Source organism: Taudactylus pleione, unplaced genomic scaffold, assembly GCF_031769625.1.
Source record: "Taudactylus pleione unplaced genomic scaffold, aTauple2 ptg000236l, whole genome shotgun sequence".
NCBI lineage: Eukaryota > Metazoa > Chordata > Amphibia > Anura > Myobatrachidae > Taudactylus > Taudactylus pleione.
Genome location: NW_028284638.1, coordinates 4,456,181 through 4,477,629, shown reverse-complemented (window position 1 = coordinate 4,477,629; position 21,449 = coordinate 4,456,181). Strand labels below are relative to the sequence as shown.

General features: G+C 42.3%; 1 protein-coding gene across 1 annotated transcript; it reads right to left on the bottom strand.

Annotated features, from left to right (window-relative positions):
• Positions 1 to 2,516: 2,516 nt before the first annotated feature.
• GIMD1 (GIMAP family P-loop NTPase domain containing 1) lies at positions 2,517 to 20,864 on the bottom strand. The gene is made up of 2 exons (XM_088479497.1): positions 20,478 to 20,864; positions 2,517 to 2,777 (listed from the first exon to the last, which is right to left on the bottom strand). The coding sequence occupies exons 1-2, from the start codon at positions 20,862 to 20,864 to the stop codon at positions 2,517 to 2,519; spliced, it is 648 nt and encodes a 215-aa protein (XP_088335623.1).
• Positions 20,865 to 21,449: the final 585 nt, after the last annotated feature.

Here is a 21,449-nt window from a genome sequence, read left to right as displayed (position 1 = left end):
GATGATTTGTATGTTCTTTCTTTCGGTTTAATATCATGTAGCTTTAAGTTTGTTGGGTTGATCAGTAAGTGTTTATAGGACTACGAGTTATGTTTCTATGGGGCAGATGTATGAAGCTCTGGAAAGTGATAAAATGCAGAGTGATAAACGACCAACCAATCAGCTCACAACTGTCATTTTACAGGCTGTGTTTGAAAAATGACAGGTGGGAGCGGTTTGGTTGGTCATTTATCACTCTGCACTATATGAGTGCAGAGTGATAAATGATATGATAAATGCCAGCAAGGTTACTCGTTTGCCATTCATTCATTCATTCATTGCCATTCATTCACCATTTCCCAAACAATTGTTTTGATCTCTTTGTCTTTATAATAGCGTGGACTGATAACTGTTTATAAATAATCTGCTTTAGAGTGGCTAATATAATTTTTGTGCTACCACTGGTAAATCTCAATTCGCTTGCCACTATTGTTAAATCTCTGGTTAGAAGTGGTAGATACAGGTTATGGCCACAGATCATATCAAGCTTGAAAAGAAGGAATTGTCAGAGCAACTCGCATCTTCCTAACTGACTTCTGCACTATTAATATGGTGCCACCATGTGTCCATAGCGCAAGTGGAGAATTAGAATAGAATAAACAAACAATCCAATTTAAAAAGGTTCAGACAGACAATACAGTGAGATAATGAGACCCTAACAGCACACTCCATTACCGTACCAGGGCAGTACAGACAGAAGGAATCAGAGTGGGATGTAGTCCGGAAGCCGATGGTCTAAATCCCGACCGCCGGCTTCCAGACACTGTAATCCTGGTGTAGTACTAATGACAGGCGTCGAAAACTCGACAACCGAGACGACCGACGCCCGGCCTACCGAATCAATTGTGTTGCTGCCCACGCAAGGGTAATGCTAGCGGTAGACACAAGAAATTAGTCTGAGGTCTGTGCTGCATTTTTCCACCATCTGTCATATTGAAGAGAGATGAGGAGATCTGCCTTAAAAGGGAAAGCTTTGTTTTTGTTCTTCTTCTGTAAATACATAATAGCCTGTTACATTGTGTGACACATTTCCCGCACTTATAAAATCTCATCATGACTTGCAGTACACTGTATGAAGCCCCCATGTCCTCCGCCTCTCTCTGTCAGCATCATCATTTTACATATCTCTATTGGGCTGATGGAAATACAGATGTAGCATCCAAATATATGGAGCTCAGCTGACCCGGGACCCCCTGGTTATTTGACTGTATGTAGCTATTGTTAATTGATGTGTATGCATAAGAAAATGGAAACAATTCACATAACAGGCTGTATTGTAAGTAGCAGATTACTACCACTTAGTGGTTTAGAAAGTAACCTACATTTGTTATGGTTATAGATAGCAGGTTACATGGTATATTTAGGAAGTGATGGCTTTTGCAAGTTGCTGCTTCCCAGTGGGATTGACCTTGAAAGTGGCACTTTTATTAAGTGCAAAACAGGCTTTGCACTTAGGGCCTGATTCTGAGCCGCACACACTGCCTATGTCATGTAGTCATGCTATTATTCAGACGGTATCAGAAATGTGACGGAAAAGTGATGGCGTTCCTGGGTGGTGGCTAGTAGTGCACACAAAAATGGGCCATTCAGTGGGCGTATTATGGGAGTGTCATAGATGTGTCAATGCAAGTGGCTGCGTTCACAGAGGCACAGCTGTAAGAATAGGAGGCCATGGTAAACCATTGGGCTGGTGCACGTTTGGATGCTGCGGCTGATGGTGGCGTATAAGAACGCACCAATCTGTACTACAGCGTGCATGGGTGCTAAAAGTGAGCGGCTCAGTCCTTGCACATTCGGCCGCAAGAGTGTAGGCAACAGCAAGAGTGTGTAGGCCATGTGCATAAACTTGCAGACGTGCGACCGCCAATAGATGCTGCTACTTTTGTATGCGACTCAGAATCAGGCCTTTAATATAGGCACCGCTCTGTAGGTCAAACTCGCCGAGAACCAATTCATAAATATTCCCCTATGTCTCAAGCATGTGTTCTGTACATCTTTGTGTATATTTGTGTTATGCCTGCATCTCTGCAGCAGGAGTAAACAATGTACCAATGCCACAATTTGATAATCCACAAGTGCCTACAAACTACAAAGTGCTTTAGGCAGTGGTGGGGTGGGACATTTTTATATATACACACACAATTACTCATTTTACAGGTACACAATACCATGAGACACTGTATATACTCTAAAGCAGTTATTGATAAAATCAATATGTTCTCTACTAAAAACACAGTAAAGGTTATAGGAGCTCACCAAACTTATCTTTCTTTCTGCGTCTGTAACTGATAGAACATAAATAATACTAGTTCATAAACTTACCGCGTGGATACAGACAATTTTAAAAATTGCAAGAAAATCCCCCAGTAAGCCAAGTCACAGAACATGTCACTGTTTTATTTGTGATTCCATTCCATGTTGTGATCTCAGTCCATGCTGCTCCCAGTAACCGCTCAGCAAGTCTCAGGAGGTAAATGCTAGTTAAACTGTAAGGTCTGGTAGCTGTTTTGTCTTACAAAGTGCAAAATACCATTGGATAATATCGCTCTTTGCTCCTGCAGTGTTTTATCTCGAGGGTCTCTAAAGATGTATCGGCCATGCACCTTCTCCAGGAGAGCTGACAGACCATTAGGAGCCAATCTAAGAAATTCCGCTTCTGTAAATCTGCCTTCTTGTATCACATCTCCGTGAGTAAATATGACGGCGGTGAAATACTTCCAGTCAGCACCTAGAAGATCCTGCAGATAAAACATCTACTTTAGTTTATGATTTTAAATTTGATTGAGTAACGTGCTCTGGTCACAAAATTAACTCTACAGTCACATATAAGATGTTGGCTTTTTACCTATATACACATTTTACTACATGGTCTGCGTTAACTCTTGCCTAAGTAAGTGGTCCAGCTGTTTCGCATACAATAAGCAGTACCTCTGTGTTACATTAGTTGTAGTTCTCTTTTGTATCTATTTGAGATAACATTTTTGTTTTAGAGCGCCACACTCTCCTGGGGTCACCTAATTTAGTGGACGCGTTAAAGTGACTTATGAGGCTCTGAAAACCTGAGCTTTTTGTAGCTTGTGACATCTCGCAGATGGCGTTATGCTGACTTACTGACCTGGTGACATCTCAGGATACGCCTTCTCTATGGGTCGCACATGTGCAGTCTTATTAAACCTTACTCTCATGGTTCTCTCTAAAATCTTGTGCATGTGGAACAGGGCAGTTTACTAACACTTACATATCACATCAGCACTATGATGATGTCATACAGTTGGGAAAGAGATTACTGGAGGGGGGTTAGGATTAGATGAGGCACTAGGGGGTGGGTTAGGAGTTGGGATTAGGGACCATATCAAAATGAATGCCGATATGGTAACTGTCGACATGCTGAGCATGTTGACCTTATACATGTTGACATAACTGTCGACATACCATACCACACCAAAGTTTGCTTGTGTATGTGTGTTTTCAAACGCTAGGCTGTGAGTTATTTCTGCTGTTTTAGTAGTTTTATTGTTGCAAATAAAATAAATGGTTTAAAATGTGGATGCAAGTGGGATAAAAGTGTATATGATGCATGCCAGCAGGGCCATAACAAGGGGTGTGCTAGTGGTGCCACCGCACAGAGCAAAGGGCTCTGAGAGTGGCACAGTCGCTGCTTCTGGCTAGCAGGGAACGGCACCCTGCAGCCAGCATTGCTGCGGCAATCAGGCATGTATCCAGCTGTTTGTACAGCCGATTGGAGCGTCCTCAGGATGCTCCAGACAGTGCTGTTCTTCCCACTGCATGCGGCCGCACCCCCTATGCGCGATGTCGGCACCAAGTGCTCCAGAGCTTTGTTAAAGGACTGCATGCCAGATGTAATCCAGGCGCATATGTTACAGTCATCGCTGTAAGACCTCTGACAGTCCTGGGTACTGGGGGAGTGTTGCCAAATCGGGAGGCATGGCCACGACCTCTCCTCAAAAAAAGAAACTAGTATGTGCGTTCAACACGGGGGTGGGGCGGGGGATCAGCGATTGCCCCCACCTGTAAAACTTCTCTCTGACTACTGCCACTGCCTGCAACAGTATATCAGTGCAGCCACAGCAGAACTTCAGGCAGTGAGAGACTGCTGCAGCCTCCGTTTTATCACTGCCCGATGCATGTGCTGCTATATTGGCTGGGCCAGTGGTAGTGGGCAGTGCAGTGAATGATTAATGACCCAATCACCTGCCAGGCCCCTCCAAACATCCCGAATAAGTAGTACCCTCTCCCCCCTCTTAGCGGTCCTGGCTGCGGTTGTCGACTGTTGCATACACAAGTATTGGTTTTCACAAAGTTTGCTGCTTCAGTGTTTTTAGACCTTTTTGTCAGATGTTACTATGGTATACTGAAGTAAAATTACAAGCATTTCATAAGTGTCAAAGGCTTTTATTGACAATTATGTTAAGTTTATGCAAAGAGTCAATATTTGCAGTGTTGACCTTTCTTTTTCAAGACCTCTGCAATTCGTCCTGGCATGCTGACTGATGGCCGCCAATTCTTGCCTAATCAATGCTTGGAGTTTGTCAGAACTTGTGGTTTTTTGTTTGTCCACCCGCCTCTTGAGGATTGACCACACGTTCTCAAAGGGATTAAGGTCTGGGGAGTTTCCTGGCCATGGGCCCAAAATTTCAATGTTTTGTTCCCCAAGCCACTTAGTTATCACTTTTGCCTTATGGCAAGGTGCTCCATCATGCTGGAAAAGGCATTGTTCATCCCCAAACTATTCTTGGATGGTAGGGAGAAGTTGATCTTGGAGGATGTTTTGGTACTATTCTTTATTCATGGCTGTGTTCTTAGGCAAAATTGTGAGTGAGCCCACTCCCTTGGCTGAGAAGCAACCCCCATACATGAATGGTCTCAGGATGCTTTACTGTTGGCATGACACAGGATGAAGACATTTGGAGGATGGCCTGGTGTCAAGAAGGGCAGCAAAAAATCCACTTCTCCAGGAAAAACATCAGGGACAGACTGATATTCTGCAAAAGGTACAGGGATTGGACTGCTGAGGACATGGGTAAAGTAATTTTTTCTGATGAATCCCCTTTCACATTGTTTGGGGCATCTGGAAAAACACTTGTCTGGAGTAGGAAAGGTGAGCGCCACCATCAGTCCTGTGTCATGCCAATAGTAAAGCATCCTGAGACCATTCATGAGTGGGGTTGCTTCTCAGCCAAGGGAGAGGACTCACTCACAATTTTGCCTAAGAACACAGCCATGAATAAAGAATGTTAGCAAAACATCCTCCAAGAGCAACTTCTCCCAACCGTCCAAGAACAGTTTGGTGATGAACAATGCATGATGGAGCACCTTGCCATAAGGCAAAAGTGATAACTAAGTGACTCGGGGAACAAATCATTGAAATTTTGGGTCCAGTTTAGGCCCAAAATTTGCACCAAGCTAGCTGGCTGACAAAGCTATGCGGCACAAAAGCATGGCAGTTCAACTTCCAACATGGCACATCAGGAAACAAATGTTTTTATTATTCAAGAGAGGCCTGAGGGAGTTGAAGTATGTATGTAGTTGAAGGCAGGGACAGGAAGGGTTTGGTAGTAAATGTAATTTAATTTTTTTATTCTAAAGTAAATTTATGAGGGAGAAGGGGAAGGGAGGCATTTACAAAAAAAAATTTACTCATTCACATCAGTCCTTGCCCTAGAGGAATCCTTGAGCGCCATGCCTGCTGCTGGGAGTGGATTTTCTCATCCCAGAAGGGGACCAGGAAGACTTCTAGTAGTGTATTCCACATGAAAAAGCATTTCCCAACCTGTACAGGGACATTAAAAAAAACATAGTGGCCTCAAAGTGCCACTTACGCTTGTCCACATATCTGTGCTGGTTAAGATCTATGAGTTAAGGCAGAGGTAGCCAACCCTGGTCCTCAAGAGCTACCAACAGTGCATGTTTTCCAGGTCTCACAGAATCACAGGTGTAATAATTAAATCCACCTGTGGATCTTTTCAAATGTGTTACTGAGTAATGAATACACCTGTGCACCAGCTAGGTGGTCTGGAAAAAGTGAACTGTTAGTGCTCTCGAGGACCGAGGTTGGCTACCCCTGCTTTAAGGCCTTACATTGTGTCTTTCTTGAGAATCCTACTTCTGCGGCTAGGAGTGGATATTCCTCCCAGAAAGGGACCAGGAAGAGTGCTTTCCAAAAACAATTGACTGTTAAATAATCCTTTGCAAACCTTCCGAAAAAGCATTTCCCAACCTGTACAGGGACATTAACAAAAACATAGTTAGTGGACTTCAGTTCAAACTGCCGTTGTACCCACTGTCCACTTAACCAGAGCAGATATTGTGGACAAGCGGAACAGAGTAGCAAATGCAACATTTACGATTTAATGTTTAAGTCTTACGTTGTATCTTTCTTGAGAATTCTTGAGCGCCATGCCTGCTGCTGGGAGTGGATTTTCATCCTAGAAGGAAAGAAGACATTGGGCCTGATTCAATGCCGCTCGCTCTGAATCTGGGCAGGTTTTTTTTTTTTCGGCCTCAAGGTTACTCGCTAAGCTGTGGGTGACCACCCACAGCTTTTGCGAGCAGCCTGGCGATGGTTGCGATTATCGCGACCAACGGGCTTGCGAGGAGACCCTGTGGTAGGGTCTCAGCTCTCGCAAGCCCGAGTGGACTTCCTGCTCTAATAGAGCAGGATGTCCACTACGGACATCACGAGTGATGTTAGTAGGGCTGCCCACAAATGCCAGGCGTTCCTAAGAGAACGCCTGCGTGTGTGCAGCCACCCCCCCGTGCCTACAAACGGGGCAAGCTGTCAATCAACATCGACAGCCGCCCCATCTTGTAGAGAGACCCGTTGCGACGGAGCTGCCGTCTCAATACGGGGCTCACGCATTTGCACGCCGAAGGCGGCACATGTGCAGTCGGGGACCATCGACCCACTTGCGAGCGCTATGCATCAGGCCCATTGTTTTTTCTTCCCAATGGACACAGATCTGAAGAGATGTAAATAACTACTGACAGGAAAAAGAGGTAATTTGGAGGACCTTACACAAAAGCCTTTGCTTTACTTGAGATGCCCACTTTCCAATGTGTACTCCGAAAGAGTTTTCAGCACAACCGGGAACCTTGTCAGTGATCGGCTTGTGACTACTACCCCAAAATGTGGAAAGGATGATGTCCATCAAAATGAAATACAAATTCTACGAGAAAGACCTGTACTGTCAATTACTTGCAAAAATTACAGAGGCACCTGTAATGGTGGATTCCAGCTGGGACAAATTAATATTGTGTGAAGAAGATGATGTATACATCACCCCAGATTATACCATCACCCAAGCCTATATCGTCATTCCATCCTGTGTTGTGTATAAATTACAGCTGCGCTCCCTGTTAGATTGGGGATTCACTGTCGACTTTAGTGGATGTGAGCTCCATTTTAGTTCATATCATCACCACACACCCTACACATCTTCTGATCTGGGCTACAGGAGAAGCAGCTGCACTCTGGAATATGGTTGCATGGAGTTGCCCATCTGATTCACTGAAATTCAGGTAGAGGGGCCATGGGAAGGGAGTAGAGACACTATAATCAGTTTTAGCTGCTTTATTCCATTTTTTAAACCATATTCTCTATTTTCACCTTTGAAAATGTTTATGCAAATCTCAGCAGATGCGTTTGTGAAGCCATGGCTAACGCACACACACAAAAAAAACCCCCCCATTGATTATTTTTTGGGGGCACTTGGGAGGGAGAGCCCACGAACGAGGCACCAGCCTCTAGATAAACTACACAGGCAGCACCCCTGACAGACACACCAAAAAAACACATTGATTGATTAATTATTTTGGGGGGGGGGGCACTTAGGAGCGAGAGCCCCCGAATGAGGCACCAGCTTCTTGATAAATGACACAGGCAGCATCCCTGACACCACACAAAAAAAACACATTAACTGATAAATTATTATTTTTTGGGCACTTGGGAGGGAGAGCTCCCGAATGAGACACCAGCCTCTTTATAAATTACATAGGCAGCACAGCACCCCTGCGCATCTACGTTGCTGATAAGAGTGGCTAATGCGCACACACAGAAATAAAATACTTTTTTTTTCACACTGGGGGGGAGCACCCCTGAACGAGGCAGCAGCCCCTTGATAAATGACACAGGCAGCACAGCACCCCTGCGCACCTACATTGCTGATAAGTGTGGCTAACGTGAGAGCGCGCGCACACACACAAACAAATCACATCAGCGGTGATGAAGAGCACCCCTGATGGACAGAGCACCCTATGGACATAAGCAGCCAGCCCCTGAGTGACAATGACAACAGTAGCTAGCCCCTATGCACAGCGTCAACAACAGCACATTCACAGCCTCCTCTCTCTTCACTCTCCACAGCCGGAATGAGAAATGGCGGCGATCGCGGGACCTTTTATACAATCCAAAAGTCGCAAGAATCCGACAGCGGGATGATGACTTTTGCCTCGTTTTGAGATCCGAGTCAGGGGGGAAAACCCGAGCCGACCGGACCTGCCTTGTATTTCCTAAGTTCGGGTGGGTTCGGATCTCTGACAAACTCCAAGCATTGATTAGGCAAGAATGGGCGGCCATCAGTATGTGGCCCAGAAGTTGATTGACAGCATGCCAGGGTAAATTGCAGAGGTCTTGAAAAAGAAGGGTCAACACTGCAAATATTGACTCTGCATAGACTTAATGTAATTGTCAATAAAAGTCTTTGACACTTAAGAAATGCTTGTAATTTTACTTCAGTATACCATAGTAACATCTGACAAAAAGATCTAAAAACACTGAAGCAGCAAACTGTGAAAACCAATACTTGTCATTCTCAAACCTTTTGGCCATGTCTGTACATCTCTGCACTATTTGTTGCTGAACCCTGTCAAGTAGTGGTCATTGTGCTCAGGCGGTCAGCACTTGTTGTGCTGTATAGCTAAAGGAAAATAACTATGCTTTATTAACTGGCTTTTATAAGTTCCTTGTCATCAAAATAAAAATGTTGCATTCAATAAGCAACCCAAGTATTCTCCATAGCAGAGCCCTTTGGCAGAGCAAACATGCTTTATTTCAAAATACCCTATAAACACATGTAAAAATCACATTTTATTTAGGGCACATATTCTGATGATTGCAAGTACTCCTATCAAGTAATGCATAAAAGGTGACGAAGCACGAAACAATCACGTACTTTTCAGGCTCTCCTGTACGGCTTTTACCATGTGATTAAATGATTTTATCCAGATAGATGAAGCACGACTCATGTTTCATGGTCTTCAAGAAGGTATTCATTTGTAAACAAATTGTGGAAATGATGAAACCCTATACAGCACAATTCTGTTACATGATGTCACAGGTTTTTAGAGCATGAACGTGTTAAAGCAGAAAGTCCTGTTAAAAGTATGTTTGTGTTTCCTTAAAAAATAAAAATACCATATAATATTCTGAGCATAATTAATTTTTTCTTTATTATACAAATCCTAAACAACACTATTTTAAGAATTCGTTATCCGTGCTTGGCTGATGGTGACTGTCTGTCTTATAGGTCCACTGCAGTGTAACGGAAGTTTAGGATTGTCACATTCAAATAGATTATTTCCATTTATTAAGTGTGTATGAATCACCATTTCGGCACTGCTGATTTATATTGGGCCCTGATTACAGAATTGACAACACTTACAATGGATGCTGATATCCTGGAATAATATGCTTGTAAAAGTTATCCAGGGACAACTCACACAAAATAAATGTATATTGCTTTACAAATACATATGTAAAAACAAAGCAGCAAAATGCATCCAATATTCCATTTTGATATATTTTTGGCACCATATATTGGATTTTGTATGTCCGATGAATGAACAATTGTAATATGTCCTAAAGCAACAGTGATCGCTATAAATACACTTCTGGAACATTGTGCCTGCTGTTCCTAACTATGCATACAGCCAGGCGATGCAATTTACATTACAAAATGTCATGAAATGCGTTATTTATCTTCCATTATTAAATGACATCCTTTTGTTTTATATTGTTTGCAGCTTATGGACTCCTAGCATCTGGGATAGTAGTGGGGGGGAAACAAATCAAAAGCCAACTCTTACATCATGTAGAGAGTATAATTATGTAAAAGAAAGGAAATTCCAGATTGCAGATTACTGTAGATCTTTGATGAGTTACATTTTCTTTCTGCTGACTGTATCTTTACATTATAAATGCTGCCATGAATGCATGTCTTTTCCAATAACACTGCAAGAGATTGCAAATTCAGTTTTCCACCATCCATCCGTGTGATGCAATCTGGAAATCTTGGCCAAGGATACAATCACATCCCACACTTATGGGATGTTTTACAATAATGATACTGCCTCCATGATTGCAGATTGTTTTTATTGGGCTGTAGCTTCCCAGAGACAGCTGGTTACAATTGGGATTACTAGGCAAGTGGGATCTGTGTAATATGGATGATAATGGAACCCTTGACTGTGTTAGCATAAGGGCACAGTGGTGTAATAATGTACCAGGACTCGGTGGAAATTGGAATCATGAAACTTTGATCCTGTCTCTTGTTTTATTAACTCAAGAGAAATAATCTGACAAAATGTAAAATTCTATAGAGGTGCATTTATCCCAGAGTACTAAAACATGAGCTAGCATACATCTTAAGGAAATAGGGTCTCACTCCAGAAAATCAATGGTGGGCATCTCCTATACTAGGGGTACGCAACCTGTGGCACTACAAATCCCAGAATACCCTGCCACAGTTTTGCTGTTAGGACATGCTAAATCTTTGTCAGGACATGCTGGGATTTGGATGTGTAGTTCCACAGCAGCTGAAGTGCCACGGTTTGTCTATCCATTGTAATATATACTGTACGACCCAATGGACTAGTATATTATACACAGGCTATGTCCAACGAATTATACAACACTATACCTGCCTTGCCTAGTTTCTGCCCCACATAAGACTGCACTAGTGTATACTTTCATAATATTACCCAGTGCCCCAACAAAATGATCACATACCAACCCCTTGCCATCCCACCACATTCACAGGAAAATATCCAATAGCCTATGACACAATGCATTTAAAGAGTACATAGCGGCAAACACTTCAAAAATTGTTAAACACCCATGTGCACTCATAACATTGTTACTGTACTTAACAGCCTGTGCCCCATTCTCAAGTTTTTATAAATATCAGGAAAATATTACACACCAGCCTGTGGCCCCCAAAAAATGATTGCACACCAGCTTGTACCTTAAGAAATTAAATTTCAGTCAATGCACTAAAAAAATTAATTTCAGTTTTTAACTACCAAAACCTTTTGTGTAATGTTCAGTCCCTCCCAGAAGGCCAAGCAAGTGATATGCTGAAATTTGCAGTACACTACATTAGCTGGAAAGCGCCACATCACGATGCCTAAGCAATATTCTCCAAAGACACAGTTAATGGTGTAAGCGCCACTCCTGAAGCTTTGGGAATTAATAATGGAGGCCCTCATAGTACAGTTTGACCAACCATACTCTCCTGGTTTCGACCATCAAATCCATTCAGGAATGTCAATCCTTGATGCAAAGTCTTACTAATAAGGATCCACCTCAATACAAAAGAAACTGCAATAGTGTATTATCCTGAATAAAACACAATTTTTAAGAAGGGGAAGTGAAGAGATGTTCTCTGATGCACCTTCACCTTTATTTCCAACGCAGTGACACCCCCCCTCCCCCGTATGGTATCACACTTACAGGAAACATTAATTTAATGGGCACATTAATGTGAGGTCCCCCTTTTCTTACACTTTCCCCTTCAGTTTTGTACTTACAAGACCATAAAATGAAGCAGGCATCTCATAACATCTATTCTCCTGGTATATAGTTCCACAGGACCTTCAGCAATCAGCACTCAGGAAGATAAAAGAAAAATCTCCAATAGTGTATTATCGTTTTTATTATTGCACAAATGTGAATAAATGTAAAATAAAGAGGCTAAATCCATATAACAAGACAATCATTATGCCTACCAGAAGCAGATGTATAACAAGAGTTCAGAAATAACCTCAGTGCAGTGTTCTCCAGATTGAAATGTGGAATGCCCTATTGCCATATTTGTTCCATAAGTGAAGCATTTCACTTTACAAAAATGGCTGCCGTTTAGTCTTCTGCGCATGTGCGACGCCATCTTGTCACTGTGCCACAGTGGACCCTGCATATATCCTGCTGGTATGCTGAATATACCTGCACTGATACCCTCATAAATCAATTTCTTACGCAAAGAGCAGGATGTTTCAGGTGTTTGGGGTGCTTGACATGAAGCTCTATATTAGTGGGTGATTCTTTTAATCTCCCACCTTCAAGGAAAAAAATACACTATAAATTATCCACTTCCCTGTACTATAAAATATCTGGTCTAACTACTAATATGCACTTGCAAGTTATATTATGTAGGTAAGATCCAATGCCAGTTCAAAGAACGCATGGCAAACCATTGATCAGCCATACATTCAGCATTAGCCACAGGGAGTAGTGATCAACCAGTGCCTCGCCACTGTGTTCTGGCTAAAAATAGTATAGCAAGTATTCGATCCAAAGTTATAGATCATTTACCACTAAATCCCAGGGGAGGTGATAGAGATAATAAGCTCCTTCAACTTGAATGCAGATTAATCTTCCAATTAAACACGCTGGCTCACAGAGGTCTAAACAAAAATTTGGGCTTACAATGTTTATTATAAAGTGATTATAATGGAAAAATACATGCATTAGATTACTAAAGTTCACCATGGTTGTTCACATGAAGTAGTAAGGCAGTATAGATATTGATGAGCAACTTTGTTTTTATTGATTTTATTACGTGTTTTTGGAATTATGTTTATGAATTACTATGGTAACCTATTGTTGCTCCTGATTGAACAGTTGATCGGACGCATCTGGATTATGTCACTGGCGTCCTCGTTGCTGGTGTTGCAGCGCGTGTCTCCAGTGGCATCTGAAGCTTGGTACTGATAGCTGTCTTCTATCAGTCAGCCCATCTGACGATGGACTGACCCCAAAACGTAGTACAATAAAGGCAGTTTTTAAATCTTCATATGTCTTTCGGTGCCGCCAGACTGCTACATATTATTGGGTTACCGGCAAGAGAGCACTTACTATCTATATATTTGAAGACAAGTGCCGGAATAATATATATATATATATATATATATATATATATATATTATATACTGTAAATATATACACTGTAAAGGGCTGATTGAAAAGTAATGAGACTGATTTTTTTTTATATAGAATCAGATGACTCCACAGGATCTGAACATTATACTTTTTCAAAGTAGCTTCCTACACATTCAATAAATTTTTTGCAGTGTTTCAACAACGATTCAAAGACATACAGTAGACTGTTCTGTGACATCACGTTTAGGGGTAAATTTACTAAGTTTGGTCGAGTTTTTTAGTTTTTAAACTCACTTTGCTTCACCAAAACTCAGGTGAGTTTTCCCTTATCAAACTCACAAATTTACTAAGAAGTATGTTTAGCTGAAAGTGAGTTTTTCGATGGTGAGGCAGATCGAGTTTTTTCTTCCAAATTGCGAGTTTAGTGGAGAGTTTATGGAGAGTTTAGATGAGATTCTTTACTCGAGATTGCAGTGTTTTTCTCTCTGCAAAACTCACCCGAGCAAGCAGCCTGCACATATCAGTGAAATATGTGAAGGCTTCTTGTGTATTGAACCTGTAAAAAAAAATGTAAAATGTTAGATAAAAAATGACATAGGGTCCCCCCCCAAAAGCCTAACCAGCCCTGGACTTGTTAGCCTGTCCTGGTCCCTAAAATTACGGGGAACAAAATGAGTATGGTTCCACCGTAATTTAGGAACCAGCATCAGGCTGCAGTGCTAGTGTTGGTTTTAAATATAAGGGGTAAAAAATTGCGTAGGGTACCCCCTATATTTAAAACCAGCACCAGACCCTTTCACCGGGGCTCCGTGGCCAAAGCATTACAACCCCAAGCCGATCAGACCAAGCTGGGGATCTCAGGGGGGTGGGCCCCCCCAAGAAGGGGCCCCCCTCTCCCCAAATCCCAGGCTTGTTCTGAAGCCCGGGGCTCTTCCCGCACCCCTGCAGCAGGTACGGGGGTAATAAATGGTTAAATAGTAGAAAACTATTGTATTTTACAGTGGCACTACAGGTGCCAGCATGCCTGCCCTTTGGCACTTGTGTAACTACAAGTGCCAGCAGACGGGCGGCACCCGTACCACCACTGTAAAATAAGTAGTTAAATAATGACAGGACACACACACACCGTGACAAGTAAAAGTTTATTACATACACCTACCCACTCACACATACTTACCTGCTGCCAGGTGATCTGTCCACTTGTCTGAGTAGAATCCCATTTGGAGTACCTGCAATAAAGTTCCTATACTCACCTCTTCCATCGCGCTGGTCTCCGTAGCAACCTGGGGGGTCTTTGCAAAAAAAACAAACTAATACCTGAACCATTTACTAAGGTTAGAGCTGCATGTCTGTGACCACCTACAGCGCTAACCTGCTCCCGACTGACAGTGAGTCGCCAGCCAATCAGCGGCCACTAACTGTAGAGCGGCCGCTGATTGGCTGGCGGCTCCTGACTCACTGAACAGCCCACGTGGGAACTGTCAGGAGCCAATCAGCTGCCGCTCTACAGTTAGAAACTCGAATCTTAGTAAATTTGCGAGTTGCATCTTTTTCATCTAAAGTACTTCCTAATTTGGCCGATGGTGATTTTTTTCGAGTTTGCAATCTCACATGAGTTTTAACAGTGAAAAAAGAGAACTCACTTCAAACTCACTCGAGTTTGTCTTTAATAAATTTGCGAGATGAAAAAAATGTTTAAACTCACGCGAGTTTGCAAACTCACACAAACTCGACCCTTAGTAAGTGGACCCCTTAGTGTTGTGGCTGTGGCATTTTTCACTTCATCATGTTTTGAGAACTTCTTTCTGCGTAGTTGTTTTTCAGGGTCAGGAATAAATAGAATTCAGAGGGCGCTAAGTCCGGGCTATATGGAGGGTGTTCCAGTGCTGTCCCATTAATTTCAGTCAGTACTGCCAATGCAACAGCAGCAACATGTGGTCGGGCGTTGTCTTGGAACAAAAACCACTGTTTCTTCAGCAAATGTGGTCTCTTCTTCCTCATGGCTCCATGCAAATAGGTTTCCAGGATGTTTGCATAGTAGTCACCATTAATTGTCTGTCCACAGGGAACCCAGTGCTGTAGGATCATACCGTGCGAATTAAAGAACAGCAGTAGCATGACTTTACACGCTGAAGGAATCACACAGAATTTTTTGGCCAGAGGCGAATACACGTGTTTCCATACACTGGTCTGTTGTTTGGATTCCTGATCATAATGACGAATCCACGATTCGTCACATGTCACAATCAGTGTCATGAAATCTGGTATCCTCTCCGACATTCAATTCGTAGTCGTATCTGCTCTTCTGTGAGATTTCTGGGTACCCACCTGGCACACACGCGATGCATTTTCAGTTCCTTTGTCACAATATGCTGAACCCATTCGAATGAGATGCCAAGTGAAGCCGGAAGTTTGCGAAAAATTAACCTTCTGTCATTTTGCAGATTTGGCAATGTTGACATCTGTAACCGCGGTGGATGGTCTCCCAGAACGTGCTTTGTCAGTCACTCGCATATTACTCTCTTTGAAGTGCTTCCACCACCGAAATACTGCAGTACGGCTAATTGTTTCTCCACCATATGCTTGCAGTAACATTTTATGAGTTTCATTTCCACTTTTTCCATGTTTAACACAAAATTCAATCACACATCTCTGATGCAATCTCACAGACACATCTTCCTCATCCGCCATGATGACATGTATGAAGATCTTCCACTCGCTGCGGCCAAACTATACGATGGCAGTCCAACCGCAGATTCAAATACATCGATGTATAACCATGGTCACTTGGCCCTTAGCAGATGGAAACAGCTGAAGCTTGAACATCAGTCCACGTATCACCGCCGGCTTTGGAAACAGGCGGGTGACGTCACAGCATCCACGTCATATGCACGACCAACACGTTTCGTCATTGAATTACTTCATCAGGGGGTTTGGTTATCTTCTAACTGTGCTCCTTTACATACCCATACTCACTGCTCAGTCATTAATCAATTATACATGTGTTAATATGGCATAAGACCTCAAACAAAATAAAACGTACAAAATACATTTCTAATTAATACAGCAATAGGACAACATAAAAAGCAAATATGCAATAAAAATATATTTAAGACAAAGATTCATATCTGGGTCCCGTTCCAGTCACATGACTGCGGACAATTTGCCATAGTTTGCCTTCAATTGTAGACATACCAGACAAAGAGGACAGACGACCTTCTATTTGGAATGTAAATGTAAAACTATGTGGTCCCATATAGGTATTATTTCAGCTCTCAAGATCACCATTTTTGGTTAGACCCAAAGATGAACCTTTACTTATAACAAATGATACATTTTATTACAATGATACAATTCATAAATAAGTTACAGTTATAGCCTACAATGGATGACACATAAAAACTTTCAAACCATTTATAGCACTAACATTTTTAAAAGTATTGTAATATAATTTACAATGTTCTGACTCTTTCACTAATATTATAATGCAGACTGCAACGTTTAAACCGAATCTCAGGACATATAATCTATGCATTAAGAATAGTAGCACTGATTCGGAATGATATCCATAATAGAACGAACTGGACCGTAGACATCATATATTGCACAATGTGCGACCCCGGTTGTGCCATATATGATGTCTATGGTCCGGTGCTACTATCAGATCCACCAATCAGAGCTCAGCACATGCCTCTCTGACCTGTGGATGAGATCAGCAGCCTCATGGGAAGGACTCATCAGAGTCAGGCAGCAGTTCCTGCTAAGCCTGTGTTTGTTGATGCTGAGGAAGAATGGAACCCACCTGTCATGAACAGAAGCAGTGAGGTATGTATTATGTTGGATACACATACACACCTGTATGTAACATGTCTGACTTATTAGAGGGTAGTGTAGGGACAATGAGATTGCATATTTGTTTATTTTTGACCATATTTGCCAGCTCACAATACTACAGACACCTTGTATAGTATTAGAACTTTTTGTTGTTGGTCATTATAAGTTGAAGTCTGGTCATGTTTTCCTCCTCTGGGTGTAACCAGCCCAGCATAGTGTGTGTAGTGGTGTCTGATAATAATTCCCATGTGTGGCATGGATGCAATGTGTACTGATGAAACGGCCCTTCTTATTGGCCGAGAAACGCGTCTGTTGTTATTCCCAGGACCAAGAGAGCACCTGATTGGTCGCCCCAGCCATGTCAGCTCGTCCCTACTTGTCCACTCCAGCCAGAGTTACTGGAGCATCCGAGATGGGGAGACAGCGACGCTGTCCTCTGCCTTAGCCTCCCTCCCTCCCTCCCTCAGCTGTAGCGGCACATGGAGGCAAAGCCAGCTCCTCTGGCTTTTGGTTCACCTTGCTGGACACGCTTGTTAGCGCGGCTCTCCCTTTCAGGTCCACTGAGAGCCGCCACGCTGCTGGAGACTCCAGGAATACAGGTAGTTATCTCATCACTGGTTTGACCGGCACACAGTGGATACATACAGAGCAAGTTATTTTCCCTACAGGGACAGTATTGTGTGACTCATACCATACCCTGCTCCTCTACCTGTAGGAGATATATATCAATACAACTGGAGTTTGGCTATATGTGCAGGACTTGTTGCCTTCATAACCATGCAGCTTTATCTATAAGCTTGTGGCTGACACAGTTGCCCTAGTGCATGACGCTTTCTCATTAAGCTTTGCTTTTATTAACATCTGCTGCTATTCTTATTTTCTACTAATTGATTGGCACTAACCAACTGACTATTTCCAATCTCTGATGTGCTTGATTTTAACCGATATTCAGTATGCATTTATTTGGTTGATTTTGGTTTTAAGTATCATTCATCTTGTCAATGCTTTTTATAATAATATTGTATTTTTTATATGTTTAACTATTAAATATAAATATTACACCTTTGTCCAGCGCTCTCCCTTCATTTTCTCAATTCCTTTCTGTACTGCACATTGTAGTACTGCACAGAGTCTGACGTTGTAGTCACTATATGTGCATGCTCATGTCTATACTGTACATAGGGCAGCCAGATGGAGCAAAATTTGCGGTGTTTGATATGTATATTTATTTTTCATCCATTCATTTCTTTTTGTTTTATACCTACAGAATATTTGCAGTGGTGTGTATGTGTATAGTACAGGGTTATTGGGGTGCATACACTGGGCTCAATCCTATTAGGTACGACTAGGGTCCTGCAAGCTGTTCTCATGGCCAACTCTCGTTGCATGATGGTCTCTGTAGTCCTAGAGTGAGGTTCAGTGCAGTGTAGTGATAAGCTCCTAAGCCTACGCCAAACTGCAACTCTCGTCAGCACGTGGGTAACTGTCCTCCTCCTCTCCTGGTGCCTCTTGAATAAATTGTCTGTACAGGGACATATTTGGCTGTATGTGTTCCCGAAGCTGCGCTGTAGTGTTGTGTCCGTGAGTGAGAATGCAGGGAGAGAGCAGTGATGTCCGCATATAGAGGCCAAATCAGTAAAGACAAAGACCCCTCAGGCGTGATTCCTGGTTACGGTTTCCAATAGAAGCGCTGATGCTAAAGGATTTAACAACAACTGTGAGTGGACCACATTGTTGTCTTACTGACTATCAGCATTTAAATATTTTTCCTCCATACACCACACTTGTGGAGGATCAATTATAAGTGCTTATTTTATTTAAGAAAGGAATACAAAGATACTGTTTAACAACTAAAATACCAGACTGCAGTACTATTTGGAATCTCCCCAAAACTACATTAGGCAATTGCTCTACAATTGTCCATGGTTCTAACACTGGGAATATTTCAAATGCTGGCCATACACGCTACAATTATCGGGGTGATCCGCCTGATATCGGCGGATCTCCGCGATAATTGTAGCGTGTGGGGGGGCGACCGAGGGTTAAATATTGCTCGGTCGGGCATGCCGGATTGTCCAGCATGCCCGTCCAATGCGATATTTCCCGGTAAACTGTCGGCCGCATCGGGCAGTGTATGCCCAGCCGCGGCCGACAGACAGACATTTCCTGTGTTCCTTCCTACGGAAGGAACAGGGAAATGTCTCCTCCCCCGGGAGCGGAGCGCGGATGTCGGGCTGATACACTGTGAGAGAAATCTCACAGTGTATGCCGGCGACATCTGCGGCTGGCAGATAAAATGTCTGTTGGTCTGACAGACATTTTATCTGGCCGTGTATGCCCAGCATAAGTAGACCAATGTTCTACATTGTTTCCAAATAACATTGGATACTAGTATATTACCTGTGTTGGTGGCATTTCCTGCAAACAGGTTTATCCACTATTTGTTTTACTAATAAGGACACATTCTGGACACCATTTATCTGTACTTTATCTTAAATGTGTTTTTATATGTATTATGTGAATAAATATGTGCATTGATTAAATACATAGACAGCACTTCATTATCTATTATATGTTCTTTTGTTATTGTTTGATAAGTTAGTATAACCTATCTTGACTTTGGAGCAGCAGTCAGATTTGTATTTTATTTATTGTAATTAATAACAGCAGTGTGCAGATCCAGCACCAGATTGTTTTTTTTGAGGTCAGGAGCTGTAGTTTATTTTGATCACTATCATGCAGTGCTGGGCCAGCTCCAGTACCAGAGCAGATTCTGCAGCATCATCGGGATGACCCAAATGCTGTATTTTGCCCAACCCTGCACTTGGGAGTTGCCTGATCGCACCGTACACCCCAAAGAAATGTGAACCGCATGTACTTGCTGATTACTTTATGATAAAGGGTTTACTTGAATGTTTAATATGAACAGCAAATTGACTTGTTTCTAAGCAAAAAATCATTTTAGAATTATGACACGACAATCCTCCTTTTTCCCCACTTGTCCAGAAAAACTAGCAAATAAAAACATAAAGGGTCACATCATTGGTCTAAATCCAGCATGTTCTCTCTGCTTGGACTCTAGTACCATTTCAGGATGTGTGTGAACAGCATAATATGTCCTGACCTTGCTGGGAATAAGGTAAAGTGTGTATTAGCTGTTTCATCTGGCAGCAATTACCAATTTCATCCATGTTTTTGATCCCTATACAAGGCAGATATCACGATATGGGATTAAAGAGATAACTCCAGTTCTAGAGGGCCTGGCAGCTGAATGAAACACTTTCCCTTGTACAATAGTTAAACATCTTAATTTATCTATTCTTCAGTTTCTCAAGAAAATTGAGGGAGACATGCACACAAAACAGGCAGGGAGGAGAATTGCTCATCCTTAGAAAGTCATAGAAATTACTCATCTCATTACACGAATTACCTCTGCTAATTTGACAGTGTGCTGGTTATCTTCTTCGCAGTACGGGATGTCAGCCCTTAGGACAAGTAGGGCCATATGTAACCCCTCAGGAAAGTGCTGGGAGAGGGCTTTTCTCACTCTTTTTTTCACCTCATCCTGGCTCAGGCTGCTGTGAGGAATCCCAGGTGTGTCCAGCACCTGCAGTCTCAGGCCCAGCTCTCTCCCCATCCGCCGAGCAAAACCGGGTATCCGCATTCTGCACAGTCGGCAGTCTTTAGTTACAGAGTGTGGGAAAATCTTGCTTTCAAACTCAAAACTTCCCAGCAGACTGTTTCCAAGGGAACTTTTACCACATTGTGTCTTTCCCAGGAGAAGGAGATTAATAGTGATCTCTTTATTATCATCCATTTATTGTCTGTCAAAAATAGTAATAATTGGACAATCGTTAATATGAGTTATTTTAGGATTTATGTGTAACAGGTTACATCTAAGGAATACCTGTAAATGATCAGGTTGCATGCCAAGCGTATAGAGAGCTGTGCGACATAACAAAAGGATATGTCCTGCTGAGGACATGTGGATACTATTTTATTATTCATCTCAAATATATAAAAATAAATACCCTATTGTATCTTATTTTACTGTTGCACAATATTTTGAACATGTTGGTCCTGATGTTGAGGGATTACTACACTAACTGTGTGACTTTGCTCTGCTTATGCCCAGAACAGTGGACAAACAAATATTAGACTTATAAGCCTGGGTACACTTTATGTGATGTGTATACCCAGCAATGGAACGACGCAATGTAACGATACATCACGCTGGCCGTAAACACTGCATGACCTGGTGTTTGACCACACAATGTATTGTTCCATGCTGGAATTGTTCTTTGCATCACAGCAGATGGGACAATCCATACGGTATAACGTTTTGATCCCCGTCGGATCAATATATCATACGATATATCTTATAGTGTGTACCCAGCTTTAT

What these genes read in the sequence shown, in the direction of transcription:
- GIMD1 (XM_088479497.1), bottom strand. Translation starts at nt 20,864, where the DNA reads ATGGATGATAATAAAGAGATCACTATTAATCTCCTTCTCCTGGGAAAG. An exon ending in ACACTGTCAAATTAGCAGAG is followed by an intron (nt 2,778 to 20,477) that starts GTAATTCGTGTA and finishes TTTTATCTGCAG; the next exon opens with GATCTTCTAGGTGCTGACTG.